The sequence below is a fragment of the Trachypithecus francoisi genome, unplaced genomic scaffold (assembly GCF_009764315.1).
Source record: "Trachypithecus francoisi isolate TF-2019V2 unplaced genomic scaffold, Tfra_2.0 Lachesis_group4, whole genome shotgun sequence".
NCBI classification, from domain to species: domain Eukaryota; kingdom Metazoa; phylum Chordata; class Mammalia; order Primates; family Cercopithecidae; genus Trachypithecus; species Trachypithecus francoisi.
The window spans coordinates 102,699,507-102,715,001 of record NW_022681469.1 but is presented as its reverse complement, the minus strand read 5'-3'; the positions used below and the strand labels follow the sequence as shown (position 1 = coordinate 102,715,001).

At 42.1% G+C, this 15,495-nt stretch overlaps 1 protein-coding gene across 1 annotated transcript in view; it reads left to right on the top strand.

The window, feature by feature from the left end:
* ITPRID1 (ITPR interacting domain containing 1) overlaps positions 1-15,222 on the top strand; it is a 95,385-nt gene extending 80,163 nt beyond the window's left edge. Inside the window, exons 10-13 of the mRNA XM_033193441.1 lie at positions 305-1,609; positions 9,218-9,345; positions 10,085-10,196; positions 10,664-15,222. Of these exons, the coding sequence (XP_033049332.1) occupies positions 305-1,609; positions 9,218-9,345; positions 10,085-10,196; positions 10,664-10,975 (1,857 nt within the window). The 3' untranslated portion in view covers positions 10,976-15,222. The remainder of the gene's footprint in view (positions 1-304; positions 1,610-9,217; positions 9,346-10,084; positions 10,197-10,663) is intronic.
* The last annotated feature ends 273 nt before the right edge of the window (positions 15,223-15,495 follow it).

Below are 15,495 nucleotides of genomic sequence, written 5' to 3'. Positions count from 1 at the left end.
ACAGTTGGAAAGCCTGAGAAGGCACAAGCCACCTGCACCCAAGGGGCAGGGGAAGATGGAGTCATATTAGACGAGGTGCCAGAAAGTGTGGCCTTCCTTTCCTTTTGATTTTACTAAGCAAGGAAGCTGAGCCCCCTAGAGAGGAGGACTTTGGTAAAGTGGTAAACAGATGCAAAACCTAATGTTGCAACCCTTATCTCCTGACTCCTAAGTCAATGGCAATGACAAGAAGAAAATCTCGCCTTAAACCTGTTGCCTCCTCCACTTCCTGACCTGTTTCCCTTTGTCCTGGTTTCCTCTACAGATGCCTTCCTTGCCAAGCAGCCAGAGTCCTGCTGAGAATGGAGGTAGAAAACCAAGAGATCAGAGTCACAGCGTAGGATCATCCCAGGACTGTCAACTAGAGTCAGATGGGCCAGATTCCAAGAGTAGGGCGAGCACATCTTTTTCAAGCCAAGACACGAGTGCCTTGAAAGAAAAGGCCTCAGCATCTATAGTGGAGGAAGAGTTTCTGCTTGAGGCCATGGAGGAACCACCAGAGCTGTATATCCCAGACATGGCCTGTGCCAAGACCACCATGAGGGGAGAACACCCAAGGAAAGACAGCCATCTGCGGCAGCTTCTGCCAATGTCCCACAATGAATATGAGGTTACTGGATCCACAGCCACTTCCAAATACGATCATCCTCTGGGGTTTATGATAACCCACATCACAGAAATGCAGGACAGTTTTCTGAGGCCTGAGGGGGCTGGCGAAGTGCAAAGCCACCACTATGAGTCTCAAAGATCACCTGGAAATGATCATACTCAAGACAAGTTCCTTCATGTTGACTCTGAGGCCCCAAGAGAAGAGGAAAGCAGTGGACTCTGTCCTGACACCAACCACAGCTTACTGGCACCAGAAAGCTCATCACAGTGTGTCCCCAAGCACAGTGAAATCATACCTTATGCAACTGACCTTGCTCAAACATCTGAAAAGCCCATTATCCACCTCCATAAACTGCCTGGAGATCCTGCCCAGGTGAAGTCAAGGTCTTGTACTTTGGGTCAGATACTACCTAGGCCAGAAACTGAGATGGAAAACCTTCCTCTAAATACTGGCAACTCCAGGTCTGTAATGACCCAGATGTCCTCCAACCTGGTGTCAACTGCGCAGGGTGCTGTGTCCTTGGGGACTGGTCCCAGAGGAACATCTTTAGAATGCATTATGTGTGAACCTGTTACCACAACAGAACCAAGACTGGGGACAGAAGCAAGACACTACAATGATGCTTCCATTCAGACTTTTGTATGTGAACCCAGGCCCTGGCATTTCTGTTCAGTTCCAAGCAACAAGGCCTTGACACATGGGTCCCAGCCCCTCACCAAATCCATCTCTCTAGACTCAGGCTTCCCTAGTATCTGCCCATTGGGCACCTGCCATGCTATACCCACCCACTGCTGCATCTGCTGTCATCACCACCCCCACTGCCACTGGGAGAGGCAAAGCCCTGGCCTTGAACCCTCAGTCTGTAGGCACTGCCTCTGCTCACTCACTGGTCACCGGGAAGCCCAGTTCATGACGACTTTGAAAGCCCTTCAGGACACTACAGTGAGGGAGCTATGTTCCGTAAGTGTTCACCCTTGCAAAGATGGAAAGGCAAATGCACCCACGATAAACACCTCAGGGATAATGTTCATACTTCCTTGCTGAATGCAAGATATCAGGGCAAACGTTTCTATTTATATCATGAATAACATTTGTAGAGTGCTTTATTGTTTGTGATACAGTATCACACATTTCTTCTTCATACTTCCAATCAATCACCTTTAGAAATAAGCAAAGCAAATTTTATTATTAGTCTTCATTTTACAGACAGGAAAACTGAGGGGTAGAACCATACATTCATATGTCTAAGGTTATAAGCATTAATACATCTGTAACTCATCTCCAGTTCTAGCTGAGAAGTTCTGTGTCTTAAATTCGTTTAGCTGTATAATCTTGCACAAGCCATTTAATATTTTTGTAAAATAGGGACATTATTCATGCCACTGACACAGGATTGTTTTAGGATTAAATAAGATGAACCCTGTAAACCACTCAGCCCAGCATGTGGCACATGGAAAGCTCTAGGTAATGTTAATTGTGTGGGTATGTTACTCTTATAATCAATTTTTGTGACGGTTTTGCATTGTTCAGGTCTTGAACTTAGAGCTTCTCATGTCAAATAGAGAGGCTTTTGGTCACCTTTGCTGAACCTATTGAAAGGTGGACCCTACGGTTACTGAGGACTAAATGGCTCCAGCCTTCTCTAGCCCTTGATTCATCAGTAAGTGTTTAATGAGCCCTTCCAGTTTCTCCTTTTTTAGCAAGTTTTCAAAGCAACAGATGATCTAGGCTTTCAAGGCCAGCCATTGATTAAAAACTTAAGCCTATTGCACATAAAACCACTTGTATAGTGAGTTGAAAAGGTGAGGGGGCTCGCACAGAGAACGTAGGTAGAGCAGGGTAAAGTGGAACCATGATTTACTGAGCGCCTACTGTTTAGTGCCTGCAGTTACCTTCCCATTCTCTTAATTCCACAAATATTTAGTGAGTGCCTATGCTGACCATTTTCCATTATGTCATTTAATCTTCATTTTAATCCATTCCATAAATATTTGTTGGGCTCCTAATATATGCCAGGTCCTTCTTCTTTTACAGACAAGAAAACTAGAACTGAGAGAGTTTAAGTAATTATCTCAATGCCTCCTAATGACTAAGTGGGAAGTCCAAATTCAAATTCAATTTGAGTAACAGTAAATTGCTTGACACTACAGTCCAAGCAAAGAAATGTCTGACTTTAAAATATCTAAATCTATGTAAGTGTAAAATTAACATTAGAAAGTGATTATTTGAAAGATAAAACAAATTACTACTTGGCCTTTCAACATATGAAAATCGCCTTACATAAATGTGATATAAAGAAAGTGATTACAGGAAAGTTTAAATAATTTATCAGATCATTTTTTAATTGCAAGACTCCCAGGCATTTGGAATATTTTTATATGAACCTAATATTAGAGTTGAACAGGCAAGAGAAAGCTTCATTTAGGCATAGTGCTCAGTTCTAGGTATATCCTCCAAAAGTTCAGTGGAAGAAAAGAACAAAACCTAATGTATGCTGGGTTCTTCTTGAGTATCAAAAGACCTTGGTTCAAGCCCTGGATAACAGTAAGGTCGTCATCACCATAACCATCACCACCACCACCCACCACCACCATCATCATTACTATGGTCATTATTTACATCATTTGTTGAGGGGATTTTAAATGCCCTAACTAAGTGGTTTTCAACTGGGGATAATTTCTCACCCTTGAACTCCCAGATGACATTTCGCGATGTTTGGAAACATTTTTAGTTGCCACAATGGGAGGCAGGTGGTTGCTACTGGCAACAAGTGGGTAGAGGCCAGGAATGCTGAAAAATATCCTAAAATACACAGAACAGCCATCACAACAATGAATTATTTGGCCCAAAATGTCAGTAATGTCAAGGCTGTAAAACTCAGCTCCAAGAGAATAAACATTTACTCGATCACATAGTTTGTAAGGGAAAAATGTTAGGGATGAAAGATAGCTGGAGAAGGTGACATTTTGAGAGGCCGTATGGGGGGAAAATATTAAATCCTAGAATTAGGTACTCCAGTTTCCACAAAGAAAGACCAGTTATTGGTCTAACATAGGAATGCACATCCCGAAGAAAGATTATTTTTCTAATTTACATTTAAGACAAGCATTACAAAGATTTTAAGTCATATTTAGTTTTATATTTTGTTAAAAATAACAAAATTGTGTTCAAAACTCCAGAAGAAATGGTTCTTCTAGACATATCCAATTTCATTCTTTTAGTGTAAATGCTATAGATGTTTATTCCACAATAAGATACTATCTAAATTTTGTTTACATCACCCCTCTTAAAAACAATATAAATAATTTATTGATTGTGTTCAGAAGACAAATAACAAACATATATTCATAGACTAAGAAGTGAGACATCGATTGCATCAAATTGTCTTTGGGATGTACCATCACTTAATTTATTCCTTGGTATTATAATTAGGTATCTATGGCAACAGCTGTATCTTGAAAAAATGAAAGCTATATCTTGAAAACAGAAAAATGGCTAACACAGCCTCCCATGACACAAACTGAAAACACGACCTACCTAATGAGGTTCTTTCATATAGCTGGGGTGCCTGGGACAAATCAGTGCAAATAAAAGAAGTACCAGGGTTGAGAGTGGCTCAAAGGTGGTCCTGACTACAGGTGCCAGAGGGTGTGTAATCCATCAGGCAAACCACAGCATCCAGAGACCATGACTGGTCAGTAGCACAGCCCAGTAAGACCATTAGTGTAAAAGGTTTGAGAGTCTGTGAGGTATTGGGGGTGTTCTGATGAATTTGCAGAAGCACGGTTCTGGGGATTGAAAGTGCGAGTGAGCAGATTCACAGGTAGAAGGATTGCAGCTTCTCAGAGGAAGGTAGGCTGGAAAGAGTAAGAGGTAGCCCTGGGGAAACAGGCACAGGAAGCTAGAGCCAGATTCATCATGGTAAGGACATTATTTAGAATAGGAGTAGAAGATTAAACTTGGGCCAGCTCCAGGGTGACCAAGTGTGGACCCAGCTCTTCTTATTCCTCCTGCCTATGTGTATTCCTCCTGCCTAGTGTCAAAAGAGGGCTTTGGGTGTGAGTAGCCCCAGCTGTGTGGAGAGATTTGGCAGCTGGAAATAGATGTTCCTCCTGATTTGACACTTTGGCATATCAACACTTCTGCAGAAAACAGGGAGGTTTTGTGGCCCATTATGCTCAGTAACTATCCTCAGACGTGGGTAGATTTTAAACAAGTAGGAGTTTGAATGGGTGTGAAGGCCACTATCCAAAGGCTTCTAATGCCTTGTCTCCTATTGCCTTCACCTTCTTTCCTCTTAGAATTTGCAATTATACAAAAAAAGGTACTTTTATATCCAGTTGATTTGGCATCATACACCTGCTGAAATGGATGCTATATAAGGTTTTACCAGATGACAATGAATTTCCCTTTATTTACAGCCAAAGAAACAGAAAAATACACTCAAAGGAAACAATTCAAACATACATGCATATACATATACGTGTGCATATTTATACTTCTATGCAGGCATCCATATGTCTACAGACACATGTGCTGGAAAGCAAGTAGAAATAGGGGATTGCATTCTTCCATAAGAGGAGACCACTTAAAGACATTTAAAGCACAAAGAGAACAAGTTATTGCATGCAGCAGCAGCTCTGTGAGTGAGCCTGGGTTTGTAAGGCCTGAAAAATGTTCTGAAGAAAATTGGCTTTAAATTAGATGCCAAGCGCTAGACATGGCTAGAAAATTTATTTATGAAAATATTAACAGGAAATAGCTCTCGAACCAAGTGAAGATTATAAGCAGAGATGGACATCTCTTAGAAGACAATGGGAGGCCGGGCATGTTGGCTCACACCTGTAATCCCAACACTTTGGGGGACTGAGGTGGGTGGATCACCCGAGGTTAGGACTTCGAGAACAGCCTAGCCAACATGGCAAAACCCCATCTCCATTAAAAATACAAAAAGAAAAAAAAATTAGCTGGGTGTGGTGATGTGTGCCTATAATCCCAGCTACTCAGAAGGCTGAGGCAAGAGAATCACTTGAACCCATGAGGCAGAGGCTGCAGTGAGGCAAGATTATGCCACTGCACTCCAGCCTGGCAACAGAGTGAGTCTCCTTCTCAAAAAAAAAAAAAAAAAAGATGAAGAAGAAGACAATGGGAGTTCTGAGCAGATGTTGAAACTAAGAGCAATTTTACGTAAAGGACTTGAAGACTCAAAAACATCCTTATCTTACTCCCCTAATATAGCAATAGCAATATATAACACTGTAGAGAAACATTTGAATAATTGATAAATGCCATTTTTGTGGCCTTTTTGGGTTGTCTAGGGTAATGATTTGTTGATGTTGATATAATTAAATTTTCACATATAAGTGAGTTCTTCACAATAATTTATTAATTTAAAAAAATGGTTTGTTGGTATAACTAAATTGTTATATATAGGTAAATTCTTCAGGATAATTTGTTAATTTTAAAAAGTGTTAATTCAAAAAAAATTCCAGAAAATAAAATGAAATCTATCAGAAATAAGATTTCTGAATTTTAGAAGCGCTTCCATATTGTTTATGATTTAGTTTTAGAGAAAAATAAAGGTATACAAATAAAGTAATATGAGCATATTTGAAGTGAAAATTCATTGTCTTTTGGTGATGGTGCTCTTACCATTGAAGTTAAAGTTTGTTTAAATGGGTTTGGGTCAGTAGAGCAGAACTTGCATTTGGTATTTAGGTTATAATCAAGCCTTTATGTTGTAAGAAAAAGAAGAAAGAAGAAGAAGGAGGAGGAGGAGGAGAAGAAGAGGAAGAAGAAGAAGAAGAGGAAACATTCAAAACATTCTGTTTTTGAGGGGTTTTATTTATTTATTTTTCTTACCTGCAATTTTCTTTATTATGAAATCATTTCTTTACTTATCCTAGGGCTAAAATGTTTTTTCGATATTTCCTAATGACCAGAAGATGGCACCGTTTCAGAATCTTCCACATCCCTCCCTTCTCAGAGAACACTCCATCAGTTATTCCCAGACCCAAGCACCCGAATCTTATACCTTTCAATCACAAAAGGCTGCCCCAAAATAACTAGATGAGCATAAAATTCAGTGTTTATGATGTTCAGCCTATTTGAGCACCACACTTCCATGACCCTGGTGTCACTGTCCCTAGAACTTTGAAGTGAATTTGAACCATTTGGGAAGTCTTGGTTACCTGATAGGAAGCTACTAGAACCACTCAAACAGCTTTCTGCTAAGGGACAAGCAACTTATCCTTGTGTTCAGCTATACTGTGGTCCCTGCTGTGACTCAGATCTTAGAAGAAAAGAAATGAACCAAGAGATTTGGGTTTGAAATCTAAGTGCTACTTTTTGACCACAGACAAGTTAACTAGCCATTCTATGTCAGAACATGTATCTATAACAGATGCCCTTCGTGGTCTCCAAGATCTTTTCTGGCCTTAAGAGCCATAATCTAGCATTCCTGCCAACATCAGTATCGCTTCAGAGATTCCCTAACTGGTTCAAATTCACTCACATTGATGCAAGAGTAATTGGGGAGCTTTACTATGCAAAATATGTTATTTGGTATAAAAATTAGAGGATAGAATCAAAACCAAACTCCTAAACCAAAATATGGAGAGTTTTCAATATAAAAACATTACTCTTAGGAAAGTATTTTCATTATGACAATTCTGGTAAAAATAGCTGTCAGGCTGCCAGGATGTTGGCCATGTGGTTTAGAGAGGAAAGGTAAGAAATCTGGGACTTCCTAGAAACAGGGCTAGAGAAGTCCACCTAACTGTAAGGTTGGTCTCCATGGAAGGGGGAAGAAGAGAAGGTTAAAAAGAGCCAGGCTGCAAAATCAGTTTCCTTTAAAGAACATCACAGAAGCCCCACAGCATGTTCTCTGTTCCCATCTCATTGGCCATTGTCTCTGCAAGGAATGCTGGGAAATATGATATTTTTAGCTAGACACATGGCTGCCTCTAAAGTATTCTTGTTAACAAGAATAAAGGAGAGAAAGATTGTGAGTAGTCAACTAGCAGCCTCTGCTGAGCTGATTTTGGGAAGGGGTCCAAGCCTATGGGTCTGACAGAGATGGTTTTATGGCCCAACAAGCATTAATATTACTCAAATTCAGATGGTTAGTGGCCCTGGAGTTCTGGGTCATGGATTTCAAAGCATGATCCAACCCAGGATGCAAAACAAAAGGGATCGCTGGTAAGAACTCAGCAAGTCATCAGAGTGCCGGCAAATGGACTGGGCTTGGAGGTGCCAAAGGTAAATAGCTTTAGTTAAAGCCATGAAAACAGATTGTGTTCAGTAACTACTGACAGTAGGGGAAAGAGCTGAGCTCCACTTTAATTTGTGCAGAGGTGATTTGAGTATTCTAAAGAGAGAATAAGGGAGGGTGGAGAGCAGGGGCTCAGTAGAGCCAGAGAAGTGAAAAATCACAAAGAATTGGTCCATGTCAATGCCATTAGACCAGCTGTGTTTGTGAGCCAGCAGTAACTGAAGTTAGGATTCTGCCCTCCAAGAGACTGGGGACAGAGGCCCAAACCTTCCAGATGATTACATTTCAAAGGAATGGCTCTCAGGTCCTTGAGAGAGACGCTTGTGAATTGTAAGAAATACATATTTACAATTATAATAAACTTTTAATAAATACTCTCAGAAAGGACCTATGTCAGATGTTGGCAAAAGCAAACAGTACATTTTCCTGGCAGCCTTCAGATTTCTTAGGCAGGCTTTTTCATGGGGCATGGGGAGGCTGAGGTCATCCCAGAGACACAGTCCTGGTCTGCTGGAGCCAGACTGGAGGGTGGTCAAGTCTGTTAGTGGAGAGTTTCGAAGTTCTTAGGGGCTGCAGAAATATATTTAAATTAGAAAACCAAGGCAAAGGCACAGCCTGAGAGAGAAAGTCAGATTTAAAGGATGACTACATCAGCAGCAATGGGAAGGATTAAAAGGGTAGACGAAGTTCAATTCTAGACTCCAATTCCAGGAGATGACAGGATGCCTAACCTTTGCCTGCCTTCCTCAGGGGGGGCTTGTTCGGTGGATGAAGCTGATCCTGCAGATTCCAACATCCAGGACTGTGACTAAGCAGGACTAAGACTAATAAAAATTATTCTAAGCAGATTTTCTTTAATCAAACACATACCAGCTGAAAGGATGTGTTCGATGTTATTGATACTCAGAGTGAGGCAGTAGCCAGCACCAAAGTTAAACAAGATTAAACAGACTCAACTTCTCACAAACCCTTATGCTGGCCCTTCCCCTCCTCTCTTCTACCTACATCCTTGCATCCCTACATCACCTAGGCCTTCAGAATGCCTTCCAGCCTCTGGGACAAAATGATTGTCACCCAAAGGCCACCCAACAACAGCTGCCCTTCTGTCCCAGATGAGCACTGTCACTAGTTGTTTTGTGAACCCAAACATTGGGCTTTTCCTATTCCCCTTAAATTAGCAGTAGGGCCTGTTTACGAAAAAAGTGAGCTCAAATGGGAAGACAGGCTCCACCATGGTGAGCTCTTTCAGAAGATCGGAAAGGACTTTCTTCTCAGTTCTTTCTCATTGTTCTCAGTGCACAGTCCATGAGATGGAAGCCATGAAGACGATATGCCAGAGTTTCCGGGAGTATTTAGAGGAAATTGAACAGCACCTTATGAGACAGCAGGCCCTCTTTTCCAGGGACATGTCAGAGGAGGAAAGGTAATTACCTAAGGGAGCCGTAAAAGTAAGTACCAACCCACACACCTGGAGCAAGGAAGGTAATCAGGGCAGGACAGATGAGCACCCTGGAGCAGAGCTAATGAGAAACCGGCCAGCTTTTCCTTTGCTTTCATGGTCTTGTTCTTGCTTTCTCTGTGGGAGTCTGTGAGAGCCATTTGCTAGATGGCAATACTTATTCTTTAAGTCAAGGGCTATTTGAGAAGGTCAAAAGGCAGGCAGTCAGGGGCATTGCCAGCAGGATGTCTTTAATCAATGGGATGGGGCTCGTGCAAATGCAAATGTGAGGAGTTATAAGAGTTTCGAAAATCTGCATTATTTTCACATAGATTGAAAACACATCCCAAAAGTAGATTAGTCATTCATTGCCTGGGGCTGGGGATGGAAATCGGGTTTAACTGTAAAGGGAGGGGCATACAGGTTCTTCTTGGGGAAATAGAAGTCTTTTAAAACTGGATAGTGGTGATGATTACACAATTTGGTAAATTTATTAAAAATTATTAAATTGTGCTCTTAAAACAAGGGAACTATGTTATATTGCAATAGAGTTTTATGTTTTTTTAAAGAAGACAACCTTAGTAATGTCTGCAACTGACACAAATAAAGATGACATTCTCTTTTAAGAAACTGCAAAGGAAGAACCTATATTATGAGAAGACAATGGAAGAGTGCACCTGGGAAGGATTGTTAAATTTGGTTGTTTTCTATTATTTACTTGCAGGGAGGAGGCTGAGCAACTGCAAACGTTACGTGAGGCCCTGAGGCAGCAGGTGGCAGAGTTGGAATTTCAGTTAGGAGATCGGGCTCAGCAAATCAGAGAAGGGATTTTACTGGTATGGGTGATGGGGTGTGGAGTTTGACTGTCTCCAGCCTACCACATGAGAGGTGCATTAAATGAGAAACCCGATTGTGCAATCATTTCAGAATCTAGGTTTACATGCCAACGCCTTCATTTTAAGTATACAGAGAAGTACTTTGGTTTGCTCAAGGGTCCACAGCCAGCTGATGGTGATTCTGCATCAGAATTCAGTTCACCTGTCATACCAATCTTCCCCCTGCCCTGTGCATCATACAGAAGTCTTATTAGCCCATTTTCCAAATAAGAATAAGAATCACAGGCACAGTGAAGCTCATCTTTGGAGCCAATATAAGCTAAGTCACTATCAGAATCTGCTGCTGGCTCAAAGAGCCCATTTTAGAGAATTCACTACCTCATAATGCCTAGCTCACAAGTTTAAGTAAGCTATTTGGTGCGAATGTGATGTGCTGTTTATTCTTTTTCCTCTTGTTTTCCTTTTAGCAGCTGGAGGTTCTCACAGCAGAGCCACCTGAACACTACTCAAATCTGCATCAATGTAACTGGATAGAAGAAAGCAATGGCCAGACTTCATGTTCTAAAATCCACCCAGGCATGGCCCCAAGGACTGTCTTTCCTCGCAGTGATGGCCAGCAGGCTCCCTGTTCAGGTGGGACCCAGTTGGCTGCCTTCAATCCACCCACCTTGGAGAACAGCACCAGGATGTCTCCTTCATCATCAGCTTGTGCAAAGTTAGGTCCAACCCCTTTGTCAAATTGTCCTATTGGAGAAAAGGATACAGATGTCTTCCTCTAGATCAGAGCAGGTTTGATAACCTTCATATAAAAATGTAAAGGTCCAGAACAGATGTAGCAAGGAAATGTCAATTTTCCCCAAGGAGAAGGGTCTGCCAACCCATTGTCAGCTGTAGCGTTCATATTCTACCCATGGTTAAACCCAAGAGGAGTTTAGAATACTTTAATATTCATTCAATATAGAATAACTGATCACCTAGTCTGTGCCTGGCACAGAGTATGCAGCAATGACTAAATAGTATACGGTCTCTGCCCTGTTGGAACTTATAGTGTGGTGGGGGAGATAGAATTGCAAACAAAAAGTATCTGAGACAGATCTCAGTCAATATAGAAGTTTATTTTGCCAAGGTTAAGGATATACACCCAGAAGACAGGTCTGTGCCTTTCTCCAAAGATGGTTTTGAGGACTTCAGCATTTAGCGGGGAAAGAGCCGCTAATGGGGAAAGAGGAAGACATTTTTAAAAGGTGTGGGTACATAAGAGGCAAACAGTCGCCTTCTTTTGGGTCCTATCAGCTTTTCTCTATGTGAGAGGGGGTAGAGGAACAGTCACTTATGCATTCATCTAGCTCAGTGGATCTGCACTTTTACAGAAGGTAAAATAAACATAGGGCAGAGGAAGCAATCAGATATGCATTTGTCTCGGTGGGGGGGAGGGGCAGAGGGATGACTTTGAGTCCTGTTCTTTGTCCTGCACCTGTGAAGAGAAGCTATCAATGTACTTTGTCAGGTTAAAATTTAACAGAACTGTTTTAGACTAAAGATTTTAGGACCCACAAGGAGTTTCCCAGTGGGCAAATTGTGAGGGAGGTATGTAGCTTTTAAAAAAATCTTTGTAGCTATCTCATTTAGAAAGAAAATGGGAGGCAGGTTGCCTGATGCAGCTCCCAGCTTGACTTTTCCCTTTTACTTCATAATTTTGGGGTCCTGAGGTTTATTTTCCTTTCACAGAATATAACATGTACATACATTTATTATTAAAAACTCTGAAGGAAATAACAAGGTTTTATGAAAGAGAACACAGAAGGGAGCCCGATTTAGATTAATGTTCAGACAGTCCTGGTTGAGGAAGTAACAACAGAATGAAGGAGGATCCGGGCCTCAGAGGTACCAGACTGTCTAAAACCCTCCAGTCAGGCAGCCGGTGGGAGTACCAATGAAGCACCTACTGTGTGCAGACCACTTTTCTAGTGCTGGAGACAGTCATAAATAAGACAGATGGACTTTCTACTCAGAAAGAGTTAGATGAAGAGTAAGACCAAAAACAAACACACAAAACCCAACAAGCAAATAATTACAATCCTGAAAAGAGCCTCAGAAGACAGTGTGATAATATTGCAAAGGGAGATGTGGCGTGAAACTGTACTGCATTTGTCAGGGTGCTTGTGGAACGGGAGGCTGTTTGGGTAAGACCTGAATAGTGAGGAAATGGAAGCCAAGTGCAATTTTGCAAAAGAACATTCAAAGCAGAAGCAATGGAAAGTTAACAGGCCACCAGATATAGAGATAGACAGTGCTCCTGAGTGTGGTGGGGCATGGGGATGGAGGGAGGGAAAGGCTGAGAGGGGGTCGGGCAGACTATAGGCCATGGCCAAGTCTTGGCACCTGAATCCTTTTTCCAAGGGTAATGGAAAGCCACTGTAGGTTTCAAGCAGAGTCATCATATAATCTGATTTATGTTTTAAAGTCATGCTGGCTGCTTTATGGAGAAAGCATCCCTTGGGGCCTAAAGCGAGGCAGAGTGCCCAGCTAGGAGGCTGTTGCTGTCATCCCCGAGGTGAGAAGCAAATGTCAAGTTGCTTCTGTCCAGCCTTGGAAGTTTGTGAGGCTCCCACCCCAGTGGAAATGCAGGGAATGGCTCACAAAGGCCAGAGGCACTAGGTCTCTAAGGAATGGGGAATAGATGCAGAATGGAATAGTCACGAAAAGTTGCTGGGAAAAGTAATGCCATGAGGGAAGTTTATAATTTGTATGAAAAGATGGTCAAAGGAGAGGTCCCTTCCTAGCAAGTAACCTCAGAAACTAATTCTATTGAAACCACCCACTACTCAAAACCATGTCACATCCTGTTTGCACTCTTCCTCTTCCTTGCTTTTTGGAAAGTCTTTGACTCAGTGGGGCCTTCCTACCTTTGGGACACCACACTATTTTACCCATGGACTTACATCCTCAGAGTGTGGACATCCCCATTCTGTCCTGAATTCTCTTTTCTTTCTCCATTCCTCTGTCCTCAGCATATACACAGACCCTCCAAGCATCTATGAGCCTGATTCCCAGCTCTCTCCAGTATGCCAGCCCAGCATTTCCTACTGTCCACATGACATTTTGATATGGAAGACTTGGCTGTATGTCTCACACGTAGCTAAAGCTGACCTGGTCATTGCCCTGACTCAGTTCATCTTCCTGATCCTCTCCGTCGGTGGCACAGCCTTTCTCCTTGCTGCAGGCTCAGTGCCACAGTGTGCATGGTCTCCTGCCCCTCTACCCTGCCCCACTCAGTTGGTCAATGACCACACCAGTGCTGAGTGTATTACCAAAAAATACTTCCCAGAAGTCCCCTCAGAACCAATTACCTGGTGACAGCGCAACATAGGTGCCGTCTAACAGCCTCCAGCCGCTTTCTCTCCAAACTGCACTGGCCTGTGCCAGATTGGGCTCCCCCAGCCACCAAGTGGGTCATATTTCCCAGACCTACAGTGAATACCCAGAAAGTACTTTTAGAATATCCCAGAGAATGAGAGAGAAATCACAGGACCATACTTCCCAGAGCAGCCTTCCACCAGAAATGAAAGTCCAGGCCCTGGAGTTATTATGCCCCTCTCCTCGCATCCCACTGCCTCATTCTTTTTTGCCACATCCCCATCTTGGCTCCTATATCATGGCTCAGCTTTCAGCCAAATTGACTCCTGATTGCATTGCATTTCTGCCTCCAAATCATTTCCCTTGCTAAACTCCTAAGCTTTTTACTCTTTACCCAGATCTGGCTTTTGACCTTCCCTTCTCCATGTCGACTCCAAGCTCTCATGCAGTTTATCCCTTGCTCCTTCCCTATAACACCTACAAAATGAAGAGGAACACCTGGCTCTAGGATATCCCTCACCTGGCAGCCATCTGCTTTACCAGTCTCATTTCCTGCTCTGCCCTCAGATGAATCTCCAATTCTATTCCCCTAAACCACCTCGTGTGTTCCTGCTCCCTCTCCTTTGCTGAAACAAATGAAGTATCTCACCAGTAAGCCCTAGGGCAGACCCCATCTCCTGCACAAGCTTTCCTTGATGATCTGTGGCAGAAGCGATCCTTATTTTTTGAAACTCCTATATTGCTTTGCTTTTTTGTTAGGACACTGAAAACCTCCTGTCTTGTGTTACCATTATCCATGTAGGTCATATCTTTTCCAGTAAACTTAAAGCTACTTGAGGACTGTGTAGCACCCAGTACCCCGTGTTTAAGAGAGACTATCTGGATGAAAGTATAGACTCCTTTCTTTATCATGTGTGATCTCGGGCACTTCCTCTCTTCACCCTAGTTTCTTCCTCTGTGAAATAGGGAGAAGAAAAACAACACAGAGTTGTTGGACAGAATAAATACAGTGAATCCCGTGCAGTATTTAATCCAATGCCCATCACATAGTAAGTGCTCAATGCATGTTGGCTGTTATTACAAGTGCACGTACCAAAAACTCAATAAATGCTAACTGAAATTACTGTCTTCCTTCTGTTGAAAACAACTCTGTTAGCTAAGTACTTTATGCACAAAGAATATTACCTACTGCTTGATGAATGAATGAGATGAGGATAAATTATCAGTCTCAGGAGACAATGAAGAGAATGAATTGGCTATGGTAGAAGCAAGGTTATATGTTGTAGAAGGAACTGAGTTTAGATTGTAAAAAAGTACTTATTTTGGATGGTTTTGACATCAGAAAGATGACTTCATATGTGATGGAGGAGGGAAAAGACCATTTATTATCTTCTGATGAAGAGTAGCAAATGGAACAAAGGTCTCCAAACATTTAATGGTATTTCCTGGTTTACTCTCCTAGTTCTCCAAAAAAGTGCACAGAAGGGAAATCAAAATGTAGAGAGGCTGCTGTATCCCACCCAGGACCTTTGCTGTCTTCCGTGCATGATGAACAATGTTTGCTGATGCTACCTCCAAATACCACCCCCGATTCTCAGGCCTTCATGATCAGACTGAATTACACCACTGGCTTTCCTGATTTGTGTAATAAATGTGTGTGTACACACACACACACACACACACAACATATATATATACACACACACTACATACATATATATACACACACACACATATATACACACACATATGAATGCATACACATATAAATATGTATGTGTATGTATCTCTATGTGCAGGCACACACATGCACACACACACACACAAAACCTACTGGTTCTGTTTCCCTGGGAAACTCTGACTAATACAGTAAGGAAGAGCTAAGATATAGGGAGACTATCCTACAAAAATACATACTGAGTCCTGCAGTTTATTACTAGTA